This window comes from Alosa alosa, chromosome 15 (genome assembly GCF_017589495.1).
Source record: "Alosa alosa isolate M-15738 ecotype Scorff River chromosome 15, AALO_Geno_1.1, whole genome shotgun sequence".
NCBI lineage: Eukaryota > Metazoa > Chordata > Actinopteri > Clupeiformes > Clupeidae > Alosa > Alosa alosa.
The window spans coordinates 6,709,884-6,734,869 of NC_063203.1; the positions used below are offsets into that span (position 1 = coordinate 6,709,884).

Below are 24,986 nucleotides of genomic sequence, written 5' to 3' on the forward strand. Positions count from 1 at the left end.
GGGCTATGGGGTATGTTATTGTGCATGCTCTAATTTGTTTGACATATGTGCTATGTAATGCATTAAAAGGTTGTATCAGCGATTTCAGGCCCAAAAAAGGCCCACACATAAATGATCACATTCATCTAATCTTTCCTAACGATCTGCTAGCTGTCTGCCCCATAAGCAGGCCATCAAAAAAAATGCGTCTCTGTAGGCAGCCTAGGCTCTGAGATCTGTACACAAAAACAATTGCTACCAACAAGGGTTGGCAAATACTCAAAGGCAAAATAAAGTGTTTCAACCAATAACTGACAAGATCTTGGCGTTTAGGAGAGTTTTAATTATGCGGGGTGAGGGGAGAGAGTAGCGAGCTAGCTATCGCTGATACAACCTTTAATACAGAAACTAATCATGATTATTGCAGCTACTTAAAATGGTCTTGAATTTTGCAATTTAGCCACGTTTACCATTGTGTTGGTGGTAATGTGAGCAGTGAATATCTGCCAAACTGATCATAATCATTATTTAAAAAATTGTACAGCAACTCAATTTATTGTACAGCATGCATAATTTGGTTTAATCCTATCTTTTATTGACAGAGTCCTCACAAATAAACTGATATCAAGAATTAACATTGATGGTGGCAAGTGTGCCTTCAGAAGGTATTTATAATTTATTTTTGTACACCAGATTGACTTACCTTTCCTTATTTTTTTAATGCTATGATTTTTATCTTAATCAACAATAACCAGATGTATGGCAAATGGTGTTTTCTTTTTTTTTAGGTGCCACCCAGCAGTCCCAGCCTGCTTTTGCAAGTCCGATGGGGGATGATCTATGTTAAGGTCGTGTAAGCAAGAAGGCAAGTGCTGCTGCAGGCAATGTTGCGATAAGGTTTGATATCACACAGACATACTACTGCTCAGAAGTGTACGGTCACTGTGAAATGTGACCCTGCAAGGCGAAACCAGTCGTTTTGGTAAAATTTACAAAATTAAGTTAATGTGCTCACATGAACGGCCATTGACTAAGCTTTCCAACGATATGTATATCGAGGGTATTGCAAAAAGTATCGCTAAGATAACCGCATCCAAAGTTGGCATGGTTCTCCTGTCACATTACGCCAGAAGAGGAGAAAATCACCTTTTTAAGTAAATTGTCACGTGCGATAACGTGAGGACACAGCAATTATTAGCCTTACAGTAGCGTGACTTTGAAGCGGATGACTGACTATGTCCAGTTTTATCAACCGAGTGAGTGTCTTTTTCTGCCCCCTAGTTCATACCTGGGACGGTCATAAGGTGTCACTATAGAATAGAATGAATGTATTTCGGGGGAAGTAAGGGGAGAAGAAGTTCTGTGTACACAGATTGTGCAGGCTATAGGCCCACTTTTAAAATGTGCTACGTTAATGGAAAACTTCTCCTGGTCCGTAAAATGACGCCAGGATATTTCTAAAAGTTCGTGCTTTTGACCGTTCGTGCCCTGAAAGGCAAGTCTTTCACATTCATATTCGGTTACATCTGCCAAGAACGATAGAGAGCTTACACATTGAGTAACGAGTAGCCTAATGAGTAAATTTTAGCTCTACTGTAAAACCTTATAGCGGCGTGGACAAATGGAATGACTGCTAACTGTGTTTAATCTTCACCTAAATAAAGTCAGGGTTTAGAGCAACACCAAAGAGTTTTTTGTACCTTAAAATAATGTTTCCAAAATCGTTTCAGTGGTTCATCAACTTGTAACAGGGTGAACGGCACTTCTGCATTCGCTTTGCGGACCTCTATCGGCTATAACCGCACTATGTAAGTTTGCCAGATCGGGTACCGGGTCTGTAGTTCGATGGTTCAAGACATAAGAAACTACAAATTTGACTTGCATCTGATGTCGCAATACATCGTACTTTCATAAATCGTGCAACATATTCTACCTTGTCTGTGGACATCGTTATTTGCAAAGCCGCTGCTGGATAAACAAATAGCGTGCGTGCAGAGGGAAAGTTATTTGGTGTTGCTTTAACAGTCAAAACGTATGTTTATCCGTGAAATTTGTTCACAATATGAAAGTGTAGACTGTATGCTGTCGAATGCAAGCAGCGTAGGCGCGCTCCGCTTCGTTGTAGTTTAAAGGGAAACTTGGCAGGATTTCCCCCTCTGCTGGAGAAATTGTGCATTATGCTATTTCAAACTGTGGGAAAAGGTAAAGATAAAGCACATGGATTTGTTTACAAGCTAGCAAACGGTTAGCATAAGTTTGGCAGAACTATGTGGATGTTACAAGGTAAGAAACACGATTTAAAACGAGTTTCTTGTTTCTCACTTCTCTTTCCGGGACGGTAGTCTCAATGTTGCAAGGTTGGTTTTCCGCCTGGGGACGCTAGACCCAGCGGGGAAAGTCACCATTTTCACCGGAACAGGTCATTTAACCATCCAAATGATTTCTAAACGGGTTTATTACGTTGAAATAGTTGCCAAGTTCCCCTTTAAAGATTGAATGTGAAACGGATTTGGAGCCAAAGGCTAAAATTTAACGCAGCTACAATTTGTAAGGTATCACCAATATCAATTTAATGTTATAGATGTATGGCCATATACATTCTTAAAATGGTTCTGGTCTAGACTTAAATATCTATTGAAAACTTCACAATGGAGGGTGTTTTTAGAGCGTGATCTGCAGGCGACCTGTTGGCTATTTTTAGAAGGTGCGCTGGGAGACCACTGATTTAGACTGTTAAAAATTTTATTTAGGTGAAGATTCAACACATTAGCAGTCATTCTCTCTGTCCACGCCGCTATAAGGTTTTACGGAAGAGCTAAAATTTACTCGTTACTCAATGTGTCAGCTCTCTCCATCATTCTTGGCAGATGTAACCGAATATGAATGTGAAAGACTTGCCTTTCAGGGCACGAACGGTCAAAAGCACGAACTTTTAGAAATATCCTGGCGTCATTTTAGGGACGTTTTTCCATTGACGTAGGCCTAGCGCATTTTTAAAAGCCTATACAACAATCTGTGTCTCACAGACTTCCTCTCCCTTACTTCCCCGAAATACATTAATTATATTATATAGTGACACCTTATGACCATCTCAGGTATTAACTGGGGGCAGAAAAAAGACACTCACTCGGTTGATGAAACTGCACATAGTCAGTCATCCGCTTCAAAGTCACGCTACTGTAAGGCTAATACTAGCTGTGCCCTCACACTATCGCACGTGACAATTTACTTAAAAAGGTGATTTTCTCCTCTTCTGGCGTATCGTGACAGGAGAACCACGCCAACTTTGGATGCGGGTTATCTTAGTGATACTTTTGCAATACCCTCGATATACATATCGTGGGAAAGCTTAGTGTATGGTTGTTCATGTAAGCACAATAACTACCAAAGCGACTGGTTTCCTTGCAGGGTCACATATTGGTGGTGTGTATACAGTGCACATCTGCATTACTTCTAACTATCGCACCTGACTTCTAAGCTGCTAGTGTGGGATTGCTTTTATTTGTCACACAAGCTGAGTAGTTTGCATTAAAGGTGCTCTAAGCTGATGTTCGTAACGCCACTTCTGTTGACATTCAAAGGAAAAAGAGAGCTAGCTCACCCTCCCCCCCTCCCTCCCATGCAACTGAAACTCTCCTGAACGTGCATCTCATCAGTGATTGGCTGGAACAATATGTTATGTTTCATGGTCCAGGCTGGACCAGGCTGTTTTTGTTGGCCATGTTTGGAGCCTGGGCTGTCCAGAGACCCGCTTTTTACAGTATTCAGGGGACAGGCAGCTAGTTGATGGTCAGGTGATATTTGTTTTATGTGACAAAAATGTTTTCGCTTATAAACATCGCTAGAGCACCTTAATTATATTCATGGACACGGTCAATTGTAATATATGCTTACTTTCTTTATATTCATATTTTGTTTTTGTTTTTTTTCTGTCGCTCCAGCCTGCAACAGATATAGCCGGCCTTCTAAAATCCAAGAATGAGGAATGCCTGAAACAAGGAACAACTCGGCAGTGTATGTGAACGTGTTTACCTGTGTGTGTATGAGTGTGCATGTGAGGGTATCGCGTGTGAGTATGTATGTGTGTGGGAGTGTATGAGTGGTGGGTGTGTGTGTACAACTTGTGCTCTGATTGTGCACCAGTTTGCTCATGGTTATGTGTTAGCCTGTACACTTTTTGTTTTGTTTTAGGTGGGTGAATATTTATATATGTATGGGTGTGTGCTGTAATGTATGTGTTTGTGTGTAAAACCGTTGAGTTCATATCAGATGAGGGCAACACCATGCCAGTTTGATCATGGTTATGCGTTTAAATGTATGTGACTACACCTGTATGTATGCTTATGTATATTAGCCTGTATGCTTTTTGTTTCGTTTTAGGTGGGTGAATATGTGTATGGGTGGGTTGTTTTGTTGCTGGTTGTCTTTAAACAGTAAACTTGTTTAAAATACCTTAAGTCATTGGTTATTTGTCAAGAAACTATTTAGTTATCAGTTAGTTGGTTAATACAGCCTAGTTATATTGGTTAATTTTACAACTGAGAAAAATTGGTTGAAAATTTAACCAATCTGCTTAACTAATATGTTAGTCGGACACATATTACACAATCTAATGGTTAAAACAATCTAGTTATATTGGTTAATTTTTCAACTGAGAAAAATTGGTTGAAAATTTAACCAATCTGCTTTAACTAATATGTTAGTTGGACACATATTACACGATCTAATGGTTAAAACAACCTAGTTAGATTGGTTAATTTGTCAACTAATGAAAATTGGTTAACATTTAACTAAGTCAGATTTGTCAATTTGACTAATAGTTAGTTGGACACTTAATACACAATCTAATTGGTTAGTGCAACCTAGTGGGATAGATTAATTTGTCAACTGATAAAAATTGGTTAAAAACTTAACTAAAGTCCAATTTGTCAATCTAACTAATTTGTTATTCGGACACATATTACACAATGACATTGGTTAAAATTGATTGATATCATGGTTAATCCAACTAATCTGTTTTTAGAGTGTAAATAGTTGAACTAGCAGGCTAAGTACATGTAGGCCTACTATTCCACTTTGTATTGTATTATTTATAGCCTACCAGAGATAGATAGATAGATATATACTTTATTGATCCCCGAGGGGAAATTCAAAATACCATACAATATGATCATGGTATTTTTTAGCCTACTATTTGCATGTAGCCTGCTGGAGTGGGGGTTTTGTAGTCTATCATATCAGTCTGTGAAATCGAGCTATATTGTTCGTTGTGTTTCATTTGTGAAAATTAATGAACCACAAACTATTTTTTGCTTTCATTTTACTTGTGGAATATGACAAATGGTTCAAACCAGTAAAATAATGTTTACAGATATATGGTACATGTGCGTGGACTTAAACCTTAAACTTAAACCATTTAATGTTTGACTCAGCATAAGAATGTTTGGCCAACATAAGATGCAAGTAGTAACATGTTGTAACTCTTCCTGTCCACGCGGTGGCAGTACTGTGCCTTTGGCCAACTACGGAAGGTCGCGCAAGACAAACAGAACAACGGATGTGACTACAAAGTGTTATCGCAGGGGTCTGCACACTGTTGTCAGTCATTCTGATGATGGCAGCCCATTTGAAGAAGCGAGTTTACGAGGAATTTTCCAAAGTTGTACAGGTATGTATGCTGGTTATCTATGAAACGTGGAAAGGAAGCAGTCTGATAAGAAATTCACCCATTATCTTCGTTGGGGACAGCTTGTTCTTGGCTGGCAAAGTTAGCTTGCTAGCTAGCTAGCTTACTTAAGCTAATTGTCGTTTCCAAGTGTCGGTGCTAGTTAAGTAGGCAGCTTTATTTGCAGCAGTCGACAAGTTACTTCCAGAATAGGTAGCTAGAAAACTTTTATTTATTTCAAAGGCGATGCATAATATGTGGTTTGGAACCTTCTGTTTTAAATACCTTGGTCAATATGAGTTTGCTTTAGCGATGCGCGGAGGGCTAATTGTTGTTTAGTGCTGCTAAGACATACAGTTAAGTGTCATGATGACATGAGAAAGTTTCAAAGAAATCAGGAGGCTAGAACAACATGATAAACTAGTCTTAGTAAAGCTTTAACCAGTGAAGACGCCAGAGTTCAATAAAGGATATATCTGAGTGTTTGTAGCCCCACTACTAATACGTTATTTGCCAAACAATCATAAACATAACATTTCAGCTATGAGCGCTGTAAGAAATGTCAGATGAGAGTATGTTCGGCAGTTTTGTTTTTTCGACCAACGCATTTCTGTCCTTTTCAACATTATGTATGGGAACTTTAGAACATGAATCCTCCAAACCCTCGACAGTTATGGTTTGGTGGGAAAAGGTGCTGCCAGTGGCTGAACTCATTACACCTCTCATCTAACTTATTCTGTATCTCCCAGCAACATCCCCTTGAAGAGGTCCCTGCTAAAAAGCTCCGATTAACCAAGCCCAGCAAGTCTGCTGCGCTGCACTTGGATCTGTGCAAGGCCACCAATCCCACAGATGCTCTGCAGTATTTGCTACAGTTTGCCCGCAAGACAGTGGAGGCAGAAAGTGTAGAGGGAGTGGCGCGCATTCTTTTGGAACACTACTATAAGGTGAGAAGCAATGAGAGGGACATTTTCTTTTGTCTCTTAATAAGCTAAGTAAATGTACTGATTTTTACAATGTGATTTTGATTTCACATCTCAAGCAGGAGACGGACACCTCAGTGCGGCTAAAGATAGCTTCCCTTCTTGGATTGCTGTCCAAAACACAAGGGTTCTCCCCAGATTGTATAGTAGATGATGCTATAAGTACACTTAACAATGAAAGTGAGTTGTTTTTTTTGTTGTCTGAACCTTTTTTATATAAATATATATATACATGATAGACATTTTCTTCAGTAATGATGATCCCTTCCTGCAGAGTCCCATCAGGTCCTAGCCCAGCTGTTGGACACCCTGCTCGTCATTGGCACCCAGCTTCCAGACAGTGTGGCCATCACCCAGAGACTGATAGAGGTGGCATGCAAGGTACTGACAATAACTTTACCAAACGTTTTGCTTTGATGGGGAAACCTTTTCTGTCAAACATTTTCATATTATTCTCTGACTTATTCTGTGTGATTTTGCCAACAGCACCTGTCAGACACCTACTTTGGAGTGAGAAACAAGTGCCTTCAGCTTCTGGGCTGCCTTGGGACTGTGGACAAGCCGCTGACCAAAGAGAGTGATGCAACGACAGGGACATCAGGAGCCCCTACAAGAGACGTTCAGAGTGTCATCAGTGATTACTTTGCTGATCAGGATCCAAGAGTCAGGACCGCTGCCATCAAAGCTATGGTAGGTTAATGAATGGCAATAATATGATGTGCAATCTGGTGCAAATGGGAGATTCTGAATACCTGTTTCTTTTCTCTCCTGAAGTTGCAACTTCACGACAGAGGGATGAAACTTCAGCAGACCATCTATAATCAGGTAGATGATAGTTGAACCTTTACACCACCAGCTTTACCAGAATACAGTTTGTACAGTCGTACAGTTCTGTTCTGCCCAGTTATGCAATTTCATAACTTTTCATAATTGTAGGCCTGTAAGCTGTTAAATGATGACTACGAGCAAGTCCGCTCAGCTGCAGTGCAGATGGTGTGGGTTCTAAGTCAACTTTATGCAGAGAGGTAATATAATGCGATGATGCTCTAAGTCACCTGTATACCTTGGTCACATTATTTTGCTGCCTGTTTTCTCATTGTTGAGTGGAATATAATTGTCTTCATTTGTGTACTCTTCCTCTCCAAAAACCACAAAACAGCATTGTCCCCATCCCGTCATCAAATGAGGAGATCCGGCTAGTGGACGACTCTTTTGGAAAAATCTGCCACATGGTCAGCGACGGCTCATGGGTGGTCAGGGTCCAGGCTGCCAAACTTTTGGTGAGGAGCACACTGTATCCTCTATGCCATGTTATGTCCTATCTGATAACCTTCCTGAATGCCGCTGAGCATTTTGAATTGCATTTGCATAATATGCATTTGGAAGCATATGAGTCATCATTGGGACAGTGATTCATCCATAAATACCTTTGATCTTCCTCACAGGGGTCTATGCTCCAGGTCAGCCCCCACTTCTTGGAACAGACATTAGACAAGAAACTGATGTCAGACCTTCGGGTACGTCACCGTTTAATTTTACCCCATGATGTTCTTATCACAGGTCTAATAACATACAGCAGCAAAATGACAGAGTTTTCAACACAGTATGAGATCTCCTCTTGTACAGGTAGTATGTGTTGCGTAAACAAGGTCTCTTCTGAAACCCCTCCAGAGGAAGCGCACAGCCCATGAGCGGGCGAAAGAACTCTACGCCTCAGGAGAGTTCTCCTCTGGCCGAAGGTGGGCAGACGACGCTCCAAAGGAGAAGGTGGACACCTCTGGGGTGAACCTGATTGACTCAGGGGCCTGCGGTGCCTTTGTGCACGGACTGGAGGATGAAATGTATGGTGAGTGTGGCTGTGAGGTTAGAATTCATCACTGCTTCATTTCAATGAATGGAATAAAGCAGCTGAGTTTTGAAGGTCAACTGCAAATAGAAAATAAAATGATGGCAACATTGAAAACATTTAATCTTTCTTAGTCGATTTGTAGATATGTTGACTGTGAATGAGTAGCATGATTCACAAGTATCTTGTGAAATGGCTCCAACAGAGGTGAGGACTGCGTCTGTCGAGGCTCTGTGCTTGCTGGCCCAGTCCTCTGCCAGCTTTGCGGAGAAGTGCCTGGACTTCCTGGTGGACATGTTCAACGATGAAATCGAAGAGGTGCGGCTGCAGTCCATCCACGCGCTCAGACAGATCTCCATCCACATCACCCTCAGAGAGGACCAGCTGGACACGGTGCTCGCTGTGCTTGAGGTCAGACTCTGCTCTCTACATTTACATTTACATTTACATTTACTCACTTAGCTGATGCTTTCGTTAAAAGCAACTTACAATCGGAGAGCAATCAAGGTGTAGTGCTTTGAACCCAGGACTCTTCTCGGGATATCCGCGAGGCCCTGCACGAGCTGCTGTGCTACACCAACGTCTCCACTAAGGAGTGCATCCAGCTGGCACTGCTGGAGCTGCTCAAAAACCTAACCAAGTACCCCACCGACCGCAACTCTGTGTGGAAGTGAGTCTGCACACACTACAGGACACAGAATCTGGGTCAATCTGGGTGTTTTCCCATGTCTGTTTTATTTTCTTACCTTTTTGTCTTTTTCTTGGGTGTGTAGATGTCTGAAGTTCCTTGGCGTGCGCCACCCTACCCTGGTTCTGCCCCTGGTTCCTGAGTTGCTGAGCACGCACCCGTACTTTGACACCCCGGAGCCAGACATGGATGACCCAGCCTGTATCCTTCCCACCTCACACTGTTACATTCCACCAACAAACATACAGTTTTAGTGGTCCGTGGTTACTTTTGGGAAAAAAACCTTTCACAATCCTGTATTCCTAGAGTTGTTTTATTGTCAATAACATGTTCCACTTCCCTGACGCAGAACCCAGAGTTTGTCCTTAACAGTCACTGTCAAGATATTGCTGTGCTGGTGCTGGTCTTCAACGCAGCCAAGTCCTGCCCAACCATGTCGGCACTGTTCTCAGACCACACTTTCCGACACTATGCCTACCTGCGAGACAGCCTCTCCCATCTGGTGCCTCAGTTGCGGGTGAGGGGATCCATTTGCCTGCGTGAAGAACGCTACATGTGTATATCTACTTTATGTGTCGTGTTTGTCTGTGATAAGGTGTGGGCAGACTTCCTGGGTATTTCCTGGAGTTTGACCTCATCATCTCCCCTTCTGTGTGTGCTGTAGCTGCCGGGGAAGAAGCTGACGTCTGGGCTGGGTTCGGAGGCGTGTGGGCCGGGCTCGGGCAGCGTGGAGTCGGCCCGCCTCTTCCTGCAGGACAGCCTGGCTCACGTCAGCATGCTGCAGAGTCTGGAGGCACCAGGGGCCCAGGACCTGCTCGACTTCACCATCAGGTACAGAGGGCAGCTCTGTTGCATCTTATAGCGGGTAGCCATGTTGATTTGTGGATGAGCACCGAATGGAAAGTTGGTGAAACTTAAATGTCTTGAAATACAAGCTAAGGGTAGGATGTAGATGTAGGACATTGAACTAAGTGAAGTGTAATTTTATTCAGCTCTGTGTCTTGGGGTTCTTGATGGCAAATAGAGCTACCTTTTTTTTGTAATTGCAACTTGATTACATACATGCCAATAGGTTTGATCTGGTTTTTGGTTTGGGTTCCAGAGATCTGCAGAGGTTGGGGGAGCTACAGACTGAGCTGGCCGGCTCTGCAGACTTCTGTGCCACCTACCTGCGCTGCCAGCTGCTGCTTACAAAGGTTGGTACACCACCCCAGCAACCCCTACACACCAATACATGCCTGATGTTTTGAACGACTAATGTCAATGTTAAGCACAGTCATCTCACAGCAATCAATGTTTCAGTGATAAAATGACACCATATGTTCTGACGTACATGTGTGTGATCAATCAGGCCCTGCAGGAGAAGCTTTGGAACATAGCTGTGCCTCTATGTCTGAAGCAGAACGCAATGGCATCAGCTGCAGTCAAACAGGTGATGGTGCTCTATATGCTCCAAACACACACAAACATACATGTAAAGCTGATGAGTTTTGAAATGAGTTGAGATATTGAATTCATCATGTTGGTCACGGTGTTGTGTTAGATTCTAGAGGAGACGTACAAGCTGGAGTTCCTGTACAGTGGGCTGGAGACACGTCAGGTGGCCACCATTCACCATGTCCGCCTGCAGGCCAAAGCCTTACAGCTGGTGCTCACTGCCCGAACCAAACGAGGGTTAGCACTCTCACTCAGTCATGCACTCACACACACACACACTAATATTTCCTATACTAGACTTCACATCACAGTTCATTGAAGAACATTTCTTATCTCTTACATTATTGTTCTTATCTCTTCTTATATCTTCTTATACTGCAGGGTCGACCCCCTCATCGGTATCAGTGAGAAGTTCATCCAGGAAGTGGAATCATTCCAGAGGTATTACCCTTAAATCACTTAAATTTACATTGTTGGTATTTTATTCTTAATTGGTTAAGACATTGCCTAATTTTGCCCTGTCTTTCTGTTGGCGACAGACTCTTTATGTCCGAGCTGCCCCACTTCCAGGAGAGTTTTGTGGAGAAGCTGCTGGAGGTGATGCCTCGGCTCGTGGCCTGCAAGCCGCTGGATCTGGTGAAGATCCTCCAAACTACCCTCAGACAGAGCGGCTTCCTGCACCTGAAAATCCCTGAGCAGGTCCATATTTACATGCATATAACCTGAAGATGTTTGTCTAAAGCAGGGGTTCCCAAACTTTTCAACCCGCGACCCCCAAAATAACCGTGCCAGAGACTGGCGACCCCCACTATCCCTGGATGTGACTCAAAAAATAAAATAAAATGTGCGCACCGGCCATACACACTAGGCTTATCCAAACACGGGCTTAACGACAACACAAAAGAACAGAGCAGCCTGTTATGATTTTACATATAGAACTTTACTATATAATAAAAGCAGAATACCTTAGTCAAAAAATAATATCCATGTAACATGAGTGCAACTTTGAAACATTACTTTAATTTCCATTTTAAAGCAACACCAAAGCACTTTTCCTGTCGCACGCACGCTATTTGTTTATCCAGCACTGGCTTTGGAAATAATGTCTACAGACAAGGTAGAGTACGTTGCATGATTTTATGAAAGTATGATGTATTGCGACATCAGATGCAAGTCAAATGTGTAGTTTCTTATGTCTCATTCCATCGAACTACAGATCCGCTACCCGATCTGGCAAACTTGCATAGTGCAGTTATAGCCGATAGAGGGTCGCAAAGAGAATGCAGTGCCGTTCACCCTGTTACGAGTTGATGATTTTGGAAACAATATTTTAATGTACAAAAAACTCTTTGGTGTTGCTTTAACAGAAGAATATCTCAGTCAGGGTAATATCCACAAACTGTTGTAAACATAAATTGTTGCTGCGCAAATTTACATTTTGGCAGCTATGTTTCAGCGTTAATCTCATCTAATGAGATGGATGGAACACAGCAAGTCCACATTTAGACGCGATCTGTATTTGTTTTTAATATATGTCAGTGCAGAGAAAGTCTTTTCGCACAGGCATGTGAAGCCAAACAGCGTCAGTACGTCCATCGCGGCCTTGGATAGCTGTGGATATTCCCTCTCGACTGAAATCCAGAACTCAGCAAGCGTCTTGGAATTAAAATCTGTCTTTAAAGTGCGGTCACATGACAGCTCAACCAGTGCGTCCTCCATGCCGGCTGACAGATCACTTGCGGTGGTTACAGTGAATGGTGATCTTATCCAGTCATAATTTTTCTGAATTTTATTTTTTCCAAATTTATTTGATTTATGGAAATCATTTCGCGACCCACCCCTCGCCGTCCCGCGACCCCCACTTTGGGAACCCCTGGTCTAAAGCATAGTAAATAAATAAATAATGAGGAAATGGAGCAAGATGTTTCTTACATAGGCTAAACTCCATCTCCAGTTGGTGGAGTTCCTCTGTGTGTGGTTGGGGCTTCAAGGAAACTAGAATTCTGCTTAATTTAGGATTTGTATGACTTGCCTTTTATCTCTGCTCCTACCAGATCCACCGCGCTTCTGCCACCATCATCGAGCCGACAGGCGAGTCAGACAACCCGCTGCGCTTCACAACAGGCCTGGTGGTGGCGCTAGACATCGATGCCACGCTGGAGCATGTGCAAGAGCCTCAAAACACAGTAAAAGTCCAGGTCAGGGCTCGCTTCCCTTCCTTCCCTCTTGCCATCTCTTTCCTTCGTGCTCTGGACAAACGTTTTGTTTCCTTAATCCTCTGGTTTGTACAGTAAATCCAATGTCAACAAAATCAAGCTCCGCTCAGTCAGTCTTTCCACTTCAGGTTATGTGACTAATGGTATTTACCATATAATTGTTTGTTTTGCATTGACGTGCTTGATTCCCTGACACTGTTGCTCCTTTACATCTCTGTAGGTGTTGTATCCTGATGGGCAGGCCCACATTATTCATCCCAAACCAGGAGACTTCAGACACCCTGGGCCTGGGCGTGTCCGCCTCATCACCCAGGTGTATCTCTCCCATTCGGCCTGGACAGGTAAAGACCTCCAGCAGCAGAGTGTCTTAGGACGAGCTGCTTCATGTGTGTGGTACATGGGGCTTAGTGCTCGCATGAGTCTTGGCAGGGACCACTGGGTGGATATAAATAGACCCACGCTGTTGCCAAGGAGGCAGCTCTGCAGCCCACTGCTATTATTTTGGTGGGAGTTGGAAGCAAGTTGCCAGAGATCTACTCAGACAGGTCTTCCAAACTGGCTGCCCCTGTGTACCATAGCAGTAGAGTGTGTGGAGGTCAACTCATCCAGACTGGACAATCCTCTTACGAGTATTTTACTACGAAGAATGCATTTGCTTAGAGTACTTTTGTTGTATTATTACAATGCTCTTGACCTAAGCCGACTGTTTGTTTCTCTGACACAACCTTTCCCACATTTTCTGTTCGCAGAGCCGTGTCAGATTGAGGTGAGGTTACTACTGGCCTACAGCTCCAGCACCAGCAAGCTGTCCAGCCCTAAGCCTGCATGGAACGAGAGCACGGAGGGGCTTCCTCAGACCGAGAGCTCCATCGAAGGCACCATCCCACTCAGCAAGCCCGTGAAAGTGTTCATCATGCCCAAATTGGCTCGCCGTTGAAACCGGTCACTCTGAGCTGAGTATCAGCTGGGACAGTAAAACTGGAGAGAGTTGGGGTCAAAAGAGACAGTGATAAGACTCAATGGACAAACGTAGCTGTGCTCGCTTGTACTGCCCACCCCTTTTAACTTCTGAAGTGAAAGTTTGTTGTTTTAAAAGTCTAAATAGATTCATTTTTGTATCAATGCAAACATAGCTCTTTGGATCAATGGTCAGAAAGTCAGCGCAAAAATAGATTTTTATTTGTTATAATTGCTCAAATAAACAAATACTGTGTAAAACAATTTATCTGAAAAGAAGGCTCCAAATAGAGTTTGTCAATCGTTCATCAGATTGAGATGGAAATCACATGCACTGATGTGACGATGTTACCAGCAGAAGCAGCAGGGCTAAAAAGTGATGTGAATCAGCAGGTGGAGTGAAAAACCCCTCCCACCTTCGCCCCCTGCCCGGCCAGGTTGTTGTACTCCTTCACAGCCTTCTCCGTCTGGAACACTTTCACATCCACCCCCTTCTGCCTCACATAGTCCAGAGTGCTTGATGGCACCTACAACCAAAATGAATGTTCATGGATTTTAGTAAAGGTAGATGATGGACAGGGTAAGTGCCATGTGTTGTTTGTTTTGTTATTATTTAATTATCTGAAATTATTTTCTGCAAAGGAATTTTAACTGGAATTCATACAGGTCTTTTGGGGGATTTTTGATGCAACCACTTTGTAATATGTCATTACATTGTATTTTGATAAATACTTATACAGGCTTGTCTTTATTGAGTTTGAACAGTGTGATGTCTACAGGTACCTGTAAGAATTACAAAATCAATATCCTATGGTAGGGCCAGGAAAGAATGGTAGATTTTAGATGACACAATGACTACATATAGCACTGCACAAAACAATATTTGCTCCTATGGAATGCACAAAAGACACATTGTATTACTTGAGTCCCTCTACCTGCAGTGCTTCACTCATGCCTCTGCCAATCACCAGTGTCTCCACACCCTTCTTCAGGATCTCCTCCAGGTCAGCGGGTTGGACACCGGGGGAGTGCTGGGCAGGGAATAGTTGTGCATATGAATTATGTACGGGAGTGTATGGTAATAAGTGCACTTTATATGCTAGTTGTTCAACTGTATATGATGGAACTCACATCTGTCCCAGTCTCTCTCCAGTCCCATGCACGGCTTCCTCCAGGCCATACTTTGCAGTCTTTGTAGCCTGTGGAGCAGCCCTTTACCTTCATGTGTCCCCAAGAAAGGGACGCTATCTCTGGAGAGGACATTTGGCAAGTAGGCCTAGTTATGGATTATCTAGGAAAAAGTAATAAAGCACAGTAGATAAAGATGAACATCGTTAGTACTGCTGTAGAGTATCTGTAAACAAAAATGCTGGCCTACTTGACGGCTTTCCATATGCCTGTTTATAAGATACACAATTGCTTCTTTTTTTAAAACCGTTTCACTGCATTTTTAATCATTCTTATTGATATCCAACCACTAGGCAAATTGAATTAGACAAGACTGGCTGCATGGTGTCTTTATTGCCAAGAATTTATTTTGAGAAGACATCGTTACGCGATCAGGCTACTTGTCGACTTCACGTTTGTCGTGCATGTCGCTTACTCAAAGTGCCGTGTCTGATGTCATTTATGCCAAAGACAGGCATGTTATTATTTGGCCGTACCTGAATAAAAATCCGATCGTTCTCCGCGAAGTTGTTTGACGGGCGAGCAGATTGAGAGAGCCTTCACTCCTGTTGAAAACCGATCATATGACAACAAAGGTTCTGCATTGAGGGACACACCCACCCAGCGACGTCAAGTGCTGCAAACCAATCACGTTGCGTTTTACCGGCCCAACACTGACACAGCCTGTGGGAGTCAGCGTGGATATAATCTACCTGACCTGCTCTGTCAATAGCAGCGTCACGATTATATTACTGTTCATATACATAGTAAATAAAAAATGTATCATGTGGAAAGCTAGGTTTCCTAAAGAAACAGTTTGCCCATTGCTACATTTTCACATAATAAACACCCATATCATCCCTAGTGAAAGGACTAGATGCTTATTAGCAATCAGACATTCACAAGTTATTAAAAACTTGAAGTGCCAGTGTTTCTGGGGGTCTATGAACCCGTTGATAACCAATGATGCTATGCTGGCGCAGTGAATTGTGGGCAGTTCTCGGTCCTCCCAACTTCTGTTTCATCCTACTGACTACCCTATTGGAAAAATGGCTGCTCCGGTGGCAGTAGCGGGTTCTTCCCCCGTTCTCTGCCCGAGCTTTGCTGTCGTCTGTTCATTTTTGGAGCGTTACGGTGGGGCATTGGACTTACCTGAACTGACTTTCCCACAAATGGAGCGATACCTTCTGGAGACATCGACAGGTAACGGCTATCTGCGACGTTCTGGAAGGGGGTCTCCATCACCATCATGCTCTAACGTTAACGTTACTGTAGCGAGCTAGCAGCCAGAGCATAGGATGTTTTGATACTGTGTAGGGAGAGTGAAGTCTCGTTCTTCATAAACATAACACCATTGAAAGTCAGCAAATGAATATTTAGCAGTATATACCATAATATATGAGGCAAAGTGGTCATCATCATCTAGCAGTATGATCAAAAAATTGTCAGGTGTAATTTTCCACTGTAGCTTGTTTTCCCTGATAACTCGTGGATCAAATTTACAGTAGCTTCTACAATGTAGCGTATATGAACGAACTTAGCATTACTCATTGTGGCAACATTGTATTTATTTTAATCAGTTTGTCTGTGTGAAGGTGTGCCAGATCATAACTGTTCCTAGAATATTCTAATATTAAGCATAGCCTATGGTTGGGTAAAATTTTGACAAATAGTGGTTCACTGTCAAATAGTGTCTGCGCGTGCGCACAACATAGTCCCAAACTTCCTGTTAGCAGTAGTGTCTCACGTTCTAGCCATGTAACTGTACTGTACTTGACAGTGATTGCCCCTTGGTTGACCTGCGCAAACTCAGCCATGTTACAGTATACTGACACAAATTTTACCATTTCAAAATATATTATTGTAGGACATTTCAGGACTGTTTTTGCTGCTAGCTGTTGATGCTGCTAGCTAAAGTAGCGCGTGCAAGAACGGTACTGGACACAGTAATAATCCCTATTCATGCAACGACTTTCTAATAATTACTTCAAGCTTATGAGTCAGTTGTAACTTGTATGTAACTAAACATGTTGACAAAATTAAAGTCGTGGCCTTTTTGTTGTCTTTTGCACATCCCTCTCATGCTACTAAATGTGCCAATTAATTATTTGGTTGTACAATGTAGTCCCAAAGCCCCTGGTTGAACTCCATGTGAAACTTCTAAGGAAGATTGGCAAGTCAGTCTCTCCAGACAGATGGGAAAAGTACCTAGTGAAGGTGAGTGCCGCTGTCGAATGACTATTATTTTGATGAAAGTGTGCTTGTGTGCGCGCATGCGCGCTGGAGTTACTATACTTCCAATTCTACACAAGCCTGGCATTTCAATACCATTTGTGTATTTAAATAAAGGTTTGCCAGGAGTTCAACTGCACGTGGGCATGGGAACTTGAAAGAAAAGGATACTCTGAAATGACTGTAGAATCCAAGACTGGAATCCTTAAGGTATGGTGTTTTGGGTGATTTACCTTTGTTGCACTAAATTAATTAATCTAATGTCCCTAAAAAGGCAAAAGTTAACTGGGTGTCACAAACAGGGTGTCTTCATGCTATTGCTGTGAAAGTCATTTTTCAGACTACAGTGTCCCTTATCTTTTATTTTGTTTTCTTCAGTACTTATGTGAGTGCCAATTTGATGACAACATCAAATTCAAGACATCGGTCAATGAGGAGGATCCAGACAGGATGAGACTGCAGCCAATCGGTAAAGACAAACAAGGTCTCATGTACTGGTTCCAGTTGGATCAAGACCAGAATGTTCGTGTCTATGTGGAAGAACAAGATGATCTAGATGGGGCCACCTGGAAATGCATTGTCAGGTAAGATTGATCAAGGCATGACATGTATTAGCCTATATGATTAGAAACAGTAGATGCTTTATAATGAATTTTATAATAAATACAGTATTTATTACATTTGAATATTTTGTCTTTAATGTCATCTAAGTTATTCAAGCCTAACACAAGCATTAGTTATTATATTATAATTAACATAACATTCTACATTATGGAATAATTATTATAAGTATCTTAAGTACAATTGTTGTCATTTATTTTTCATATGAAAAACAAAAACAAATCATATACATTTTTAACAGGAACCGAAGTGATTTAGCACAGACTTTGGAGACGCTTAAGGGTCAGATTGAGCCTGGCTCTACTGACCTTAAGCAGGGTGATGGTTCAACCTGTGCCAGCCCTGTGCCAGAGGATGAAGAGAATGATGGAGACAATAAAAAAGAGACTAAGAAAGGTAGTACACGTTGAATGGTTTATGACCACTAAATATATGTTGTATATTTATTATGTATTATATATGTATATATATATATATATATGTATATATATATGTATGCCTGTAGTAAATACATTATGTGGGGCTGTAGTGTTGTAGGCTAGACTCTAGAGGGTCTTGGTGAAATATAGTTGAACTAACTAAGCTTATAAATCATCATCATAATCATCATCAGTTGCTTCCTGTCAGTTTTCACTGTCCTATATGCATTATAGAAAAAAGCCCCAAGAATATACTAAGAAAAGAAATTATATTAAAGTAGTAAATGGTACATAAAATGCATACATCATTTTTTAAGGCTCTGCAGAGACCCATAACAATGAAGAATCTGCTGATGGTCCAAAAAGACAGGGAGCAGAGAAGGCAAAGTCTCCAGCTTCAAAGGACACAAAAGAAGGACATAAAGAACTAAATGAGCGATTGCAGAGCAATTTTAAAAGAGATGAAGAAGAGAACATTGAAATGGAGATGAAGGTCATAAATAAAAAAGAGGTCAAGTCAGTGGAAAAACCTGTTATAGACAACCGGGTCAGCACCATCATTTCTCTGGTCAAAGAGGAACCTAAGGACACAGAGGTAGCGTGGAATGCTGTTTCTGTTGTCATGGCACCAGGTTCTGTAAAACAAGAAGTTAGTGCAAAGTCAGAGGTTCGAGAGGAGACAAGTGAAAGGACACTGGAAGAAGTGGAGAGGGCCTTAAAGAATGACCAGCAAGCCAAGATACCTCTGAAAAAGAGAGAGTTGAAATTGAGTGAGGGGTTTGGGAACAACCTAAACAGTAATAACAATCATCACTCTAACAACACTCTGAACAATAATGGCACCTTGAGTTCGGGCATCATTGTCCGAAACCCTTCTGTCTTACTCACCAAGGGGCCATGGCCTTCAAAGGATGAGGCCTTAAATACTGAGGAAGGAAGGACAGTGGTGTCTAGCAGTGCCTCAGATGTCACAGGCATAGGAATGAAAACAGAGGCTAGGCCTGATCTATGTAATGGAGAGATGGCTCCAGCAAAGAACTTGAGTCAAAATCTGAGAGAGCACTGTGTGAGTGTTGGTGTGATAATGGGTCCCGTGGACAGAAAGAAGTCATTTGTAGATCAAAATGTCCCAATTGTTGCAGACAAAAATGGACTAACTGGAAACTACATTAAGACTATTACAAGCTGCAACAAAGAGGGGAAGGGAGAATCTGTTGTTCAACATGAGGGAATTCCTAGTCCTGGGACTGTGCGTCAGTCTGTGCTTGTAAGGAAAGCCTCAACGCCTGAGGGCCTAGCAGCAATATTACCGAACTTTGAAGGCCTAACCAGGACACCTGAGAATGACCTCAGCACAGTAGAAGGAAACAAACTCGGTCAAATGAAGGAGGAATCTCCCTGCTCAACAAACAGCAAAACCTCTAAAGACACCAAGCCTCTGCCTACTGAGGAATCTGCAGAGTGTTCTGGAACTGAAGAGGATATGGGTGAGGAAGAAGAGGAGGAGGAGGGGGGTGAAATGGCCACAGGAGAGGGGCAAGGGAAAGGCGAAAATAAGACTACAGAGGATGTAGATGGGAGTCCCAGGGTTTTTTCTAAAGAGTCAGAGAGTGGAAGCAGTGGGGACGATGGGTCAGAACCTGAGGGGACGGATGAAGTGTCCTCTGAGATCCAGAAGGAGGGCATCCGCCTGAAGATCAAGATCCCGATGCACCGGAGGACTCCTGAGTTCCAGCGGGAGAGGGAGCAGCAGGAGGCCAGCGACGGGCACTCCCTGCGGCGCTCCGCACGGATCTGCCGACCAAGTCCCAAGCTGGCAGAGATCCAGGACAGAAGACAAGAGAAGAAGTATGCGGGGTCCACTGGAGGTCAAGAGGATAAGGAGCCTGGAGACAGTGAAGTGAAGAAATCTTCTCAAAAGAAAGAAAATCTCCGGAAAACAGACTCTGACGGGCAGAACAAACCCGGAAAGGTGAATATTAAAGTCTGCTGTGTATCACAATACAAAGTGTTGGGAAAGTTTTGTTGTTTTTCTCACTTCACCATGTACTTCCTTTTTTCAGGTGCGAAGGCGACATCGACGCCCTAGATGGTCCAACCCTCGGTCAAAGGGGCGCAAAAAGGGTGAAGGAGAGGAAGCGCTGGACGAAAGGAAGGTTAAAGAGGGAACTCAGGAGAACTATCAGTCTGACAGGGAACGGAACCACAGCGACTCGGACTCTGCCCAGTCTGTTGAGATGCCCAATGATGACCCCTGCAGACACTGTGGTCTCCCCAATCATCCAGAGCTGGTATGTCAGTGAATAATGTCTTGGCAGGGTAAATGTGGTTGTATGCATAACACAGTCAATTTAAGTGTGATGTTATGTCTGTATATTATTTCTCTGCAGATTCTGCTTTGTGACCTTTGTGATAGTGGTTACCACACAGCCTGCCTCAGACCCCCCCTTATGATCATCCCTGATGGAGAATGGTTTTGTCCCCCATGTCAGCATGTAGGTGGATCTTGTTTTGACCCACACATACTATACTGTGTGTGTATATATATAAATATAACTTTTTTTGTTACTCCCTCTTTTCTGCTTTAGAGACTGCTGTGTGAGAGGCTAGAAGAACAGCTCCAGAATCTCGATACTGCACTAAAGAAGAAGGAGAGAGCAGAGCGGAGGTTTGGTTTCTCTTCTCTACCCTTGATATACTGTATACTGTAAGGGTGTACGTTGTCACGTGTGCCACCGAGAACTTACAACCTTTTGTCCTGTCCATCTAGGCGAGAACGACTGGTATATGTGGGCATCAGTGTGGAAAATATCATTCCTACACCGGTAAGCGTGCCTACAGTATGTGCCCAGGATGTGTTCATGTTAAACACACCGTCCCATTTCCATAGTGTCTGCCCGCTGTTTCCACTTGTCATTCTACTTCCTCTCTCAGCAGGACGGTGATGCAGAAGAAGAAAAGTTGGAAAAGAAGAAGAGCACAAAGAAAAACAAGAATCTCGAGAGGAGATCAACACGGACCAGGAAGTCCATCAGTTACAGGTGTTTGTAGTTTTTGCTCTTGGTCTTCTTGCTCTTGGTCTTCCCTGTGATTAAGTGTTGAAATGAAGATGCATTTTGCAATGGTATCTTTCATTAGGTTCGATGACTTTGATGATGCCATTGATGAAGCAATAGAGGATGACACTACGAGGGAGACTGAGGCCCAAGGTAGGTTGGCCCCTGTGCTCTGCCATTACATAGTGCTCCTGTGTGTTCTGCTACTGTGTAAAAAGTATATTGGATAACGTAACACTCTTATGTCCACACTGACCAGGTACCGGTCGAGGCAAAGACATGGCCACAATCGCAGGCCAGCAGAAGAGAGAGGAGGGGAAGGAGAACCAGCGACCAGCCAAACCCACACCAGCACCTCGCAGGAAGAAGCGCCGGCGACTCAATGACCTGGATAGTGATAGCACCGTAGACGAAGAGGAAAGTGAAGATGACTTTCACCTCAGCAGCAGGTAGATTGAAGGGACCAGGATGCTTTGACTCCCCCACTTGACACCTGGCTGAGTTCATCAGCTGTTAAAAAAGAATACATTTCACCACTGTAATATGTTTAGAGGTACAGGTACAGTATAAAGTATTGTATGGGGTAGTTTTGACCCTTCAGTGTTGGAGGTACTCGTAGATGTAACATTTTTGCTCTTCCCTGTGTTAATGTGTAATTCTAGCACGGAGGAAGAGGAGTTTGTGGTGTCAGGCGATGAGGCAGCCAGTGACGGCGACGCCGGCTCCAATGACTGCAGTGACTGGGGCAGCACGGCTAGCAGACCAAGTCAGCGGCGGTCACGGCGGACAGCCACCCGGGGCCAGGTCCACAAAGGCAGAAGCAGGGGCAGGAGCGGACGCAGACCACTGTCCCGGCAGAGAGTGGGCTTGTCAGACGAGGATGAGGAGGAGGAGCTTGAGACGGATGAGGAAGAGGAGGAAGAGGAGATTGGTATGTCTACCTTGACAACTGAAGTGATTTAATATGCGACACACTATTCAGTGCGATGCGGTCCTAAAGACCACTGTGTTCAACACTTTTATATCTTGCTACAGAGACGGAGGGTTCAAGTGATCTCAGCGACAGTGACGTGGACACTCGAAGGCGACGCTCACGGCGCAGCCAGAAGCTGCAGGTGAACTACTGTGAGACGTCAGAGTCGGAGGGCTCTCAAAAAACCACAAACAAGGACAAGCCCCACCCTCACCGCCGACGCCTCGCCAGCTCCAACAGCGAGGGTGAGTCTATGGGCCTGCTGTTGCCATGGTTACTGTTAATGATTGAAAGTGTCACCAAGACTTTATTTTGAAGCCTAGTGAATTAGTGAATGAGAGGGATACAAAAAAGGAAAGGTTGGTCCTTTGCCAGCATGTACGCAGTCTAAAATTAGTCCTATTGATTTTTTTTGTTTACAAATTGATATGTTGGTGACACATTGGATTTTTTTTTCTTTTCTGACTCAATGTAAAAGGCTCTGAGGAAGAAAAGGAAGATGAGAAGAAGACAAGAAGAGAGAAGAGGCGGGAGTCTTCACGGGAGGACTCCAGGAGGCTTCTGCTGAAGCGGCGGAGAGACTCCACAGACGAAGAGGACAAGAGCGGGCAGGACGACTCGGACGAGTCTGAGGAGGAGCGCCCGGTCCGCAAGCGGCTCAATCGAATCGAGTCCGAGGATGAAGAGGGGGAGGAGGAGGATGAGAGGGAGGAGGAGGAAGAAGAGGAAGAGGAGGAGGAAGACGAGCCTGAGGTGAAAAAAACACCCAGTGTTGTGACAGACGCCAGCAGCACGCTGTCACCTAGCAGACACAGAGCCACCGCTGGACCTAAGAGTGGAGGTGGTGGCCGTCTGGCATCCAAAAACAATGGCTCGAGCCGGCACAACGGCCTGGCCTCACAGAGGCCCTCCACTCAGGACGAAGAGGATGACCTCTACGGGGTCACCGACATTGTGCACTTCGTTTTCAACAGTGAACAGGCATTGTGACAGGTCCGCCCAGTGTGTTCATCCATGTTTTCTCTTTTTTGCCTTTCACCGACTTCCAGCCTTTTTAAAACTTAACTGGGTGTACCACGTCTGTTGCCATCAGTTCACCTGGTTTTTAGCTGTCTATGGACCAAACCATGAATCTACTGATAACTCTGTCACTAGATGCGTGCTAACTTGTGTGTTGTTTGTGTGAAAGTGCTGGATGAGTGCTCACTGGTCCCCCGCTACATACCATAAAGCATGCACTTTCAGACAAGCAGTTGTAGTGTCTGGACTTCTGTGGACATGAAAACAATAAGTGGCCCTTCCCCACATGTGAAAGCACTTCGTTAAATGTAAGGCCAGTCATTTTATCGTCTGTGTAACAGAGGCCGCCTCTGACCAGTGTAGATATGCTGTATATATTCAGCTTGTTCAGTAATGTATTCATCAGAAACTTATGTTCTTGGAAGTTATTTTTTGTGTCTGTCCTTGTAAAAAAAATTATATTTTATATGAGAGGAATATGGATGTGGTGGAAGCTGAAGATTATAGAAATCACAGAGGTCCCAGTATAAAAATTACATTCAGATGATCACTTACAGCTGAATTCTCATTGGTCCGGTCTTGATTTGTATTAGGAAAGGATTGGCATAGTCACATCAGGCCTGTAGCACACCAGTATGGTGGAGTTATTGGCATATTTTAGATAATAAAAAAAAAATTACTTGTTTAAGGACATCATTTAGTTTGGTAAAAATTTTATACAAAACAAATGTAATCTAACTGAAAGTTGCAACTACTGCGTTTCCATTCCACCAAGCTGCTCCCATGTGGTTTAAAGCAGTTAAAATTGCTTTTAAAATTCACCATGCATTTAGTATGCTTGGACAGTGCAATTATGACATTGTTACAAAAGCCTTAGTGTCACAACACAGAAGTATGTGAACTTAAACAGGTCCTGTTAATCAAGAAACACCTTGGTTTCTGAACTCTAGAAGAGTTTTTATTCAGATTTGAGGTGTGTGTTCAATGTGTGTGACAGAACAATTTGGGAGAAAAGTACAGTAACTGACTCTGTAATGCACTTTCATCTAAGCACCTTCAGTGTCATGATGCCACAGACAGTTGTCACTACAATTTCAAAAATGTGTTTTGGTTCAAAGCTTTGTTGTGCCCTTTCACCCCTGGATTGTTCCACCATGTTCTGGAAGGTTTATCTTTGAAATGCTATTCAGTGCAAAACCTGCCTCATTCAAATCTCTGGCTGCAAGTTCATTTAGAACACATCATAATGGTTGCCTTTGTCTGCTGTTAGCTAATGTGGTATCTGATTTAGTTCAGTTCCTCATGCTTCTCAACATGTTTAGTTAAACTCCAGTCCAGTTCAGACTAATAAAACAAAATGAACAAAAAAAAATTCCATCTCTATAGTGTGTGTAGTTACAATAAATTATGTAACATAGATGTTTTTTATTATTATTATTAAATCCTGGTACCTTCATGATAGCTTTTCATTTCTATGTTTGTAAGTGGTGTCTGATGTGAAACTTTACAGTATTCTGTATGAAACATGGGCTGTATTTCCCAGTCACCAGTCTTTATCAGTTAGGGCGATAAAGCAGTTGGGGTGAGAAGACTAATGTGCGACATATGTTTTCAATTTTATTTTTAGTGATGGAAGGATTTCCCGCAACTCTAGAAACAGAATAGTGTCAATTGTTGCAACATCCATAGCGTCGCTCCCCCGACCAGAAGATGGCAGCAGCATTTTA

General features: G+C 43.1%; 3 protein-coding genes and 1 long non-coding RNA gene across 5 annotated transcripts; 3 read left to right on the plus strand and 1 right to left on the minus strand.

Moving 5' to 3' along the window:
• The first annotated feature begins 604 nt into the window (after positions 1-604).
• On the plus strand, positions 605-4,039 carry LOC125308566. Its single transcript, XR_007195913.1, has 3 exons — positions 605-644; positions 768-876; positions 3,921-4,039. It is a non-coding gene; the product is annotated as an uncharacterized LOC125308566 (long non-coding RNA).
• A 1,474-nt stretch (positions 4,040-5,513) lies between these two features.
• On the plus strand, positions 5,514-14,508 carry ints4 (integrator complex subunit 4). Of its 2 annotated transcripts, none has more exons than XM_048264422.1 (23): positions 5,514-5,647; positions 6,394-6,591; positions 6,687-6,807; positions 6,902-7,008; positions 7,114-7,317; positions 7,402-7,452; positions 7,564-7,652; positions 7,787-7,907; positions 8,073-8,144; positions 8,299-8,473; positions 8,679-8,884; positions 9,001-9,143; positions 9,247-9,362; positions 9,545-9,678; positions 9,826-9,992; positions 10,264-10,357; positions 10,513-10,593; positions 10,705-10,835; positions 10,980-11,039; positions 11,138-11,297; positions 12,653-12,796; positions 13,035-13,155; positions 13,564-14,508. In XM_048264422.1, the coding sequence occupies exons 1-23, from the start codon at positions 5,591-5,593 to the stop codon at positions 13,749-13,751; spliced, it is 2,940 nt and encodes a 979-aa protein (XP_048120379.1). In that variant the 5' UTR covers positions 5,514-5,590; the 3' UTR covers positions 13,752-14,508. The 2 variants fall into 2 exon arrangements, with proteins under 2 accessions (XP_048120379.1, XP_048120380.1); XM_048264423.1 differs by having other exon boundaries at positions 6,690-6,807.
• aamdc (adipogenesis associated, Mth938 domain containing) lies at positions 13,972-16,234 on the minus strand. Its single transcript, XM_048264424.1, has 5 exons — positions 16,091-16,234; positions 15,436-15,504; positions 14,903-15,062; positions 14,707-14,802; positions 13,972-14,298 (listed from the first exon to the last, which is right to left on the minus strand). Exons 3-5 carry the CDS (start codon positions 15,032-15,034, stop codon positions 14,158-14,160), a joined length of 369 nt encoding a protein of 122 aa, XP_048120381.1. The 5' UTR covers positions 15,035-15,062; positions 15,436-15,504; positions 16,091-16,234; the 3' UTR covers positions 13,972-14,157.
• rsf1a (remodeling and spacing factor 1a) lies at positions 15,822-24,715 on the plus strand. The gene is made up of 16 exons (XM_048264421.1): positions 15,822-16,141; positions 17,064-17,155; positions 17,288-17,380; positions 17,549-17,754; positions 18,033-18,187; positions 18,528-20,182; positions 20,274-20,501; positions 20,601-20,705; positions 20,799-20,878; positions 20,981-21,035; positions 21,145-21,251; positions 21,349-21,419; positions 21,526-21,715; positions 21,929-22,197; positions 22,302-22,484; positions 22,718-24,715. Exons 1-16 carry the CDS (start codon positions 15,988-15,990, stop codon positions 23,227-23,229), a joined length of 4,155 nt encoding a protein of 1,384 aa, XP_048120378.1. The 5' UTR covers positions 15,822-15,987; the 3' UTR covers positions 23,230-24,715.
• The last annotated feature ends 271 nt before the right edge of the window (positions 24,716-24,986 follow it).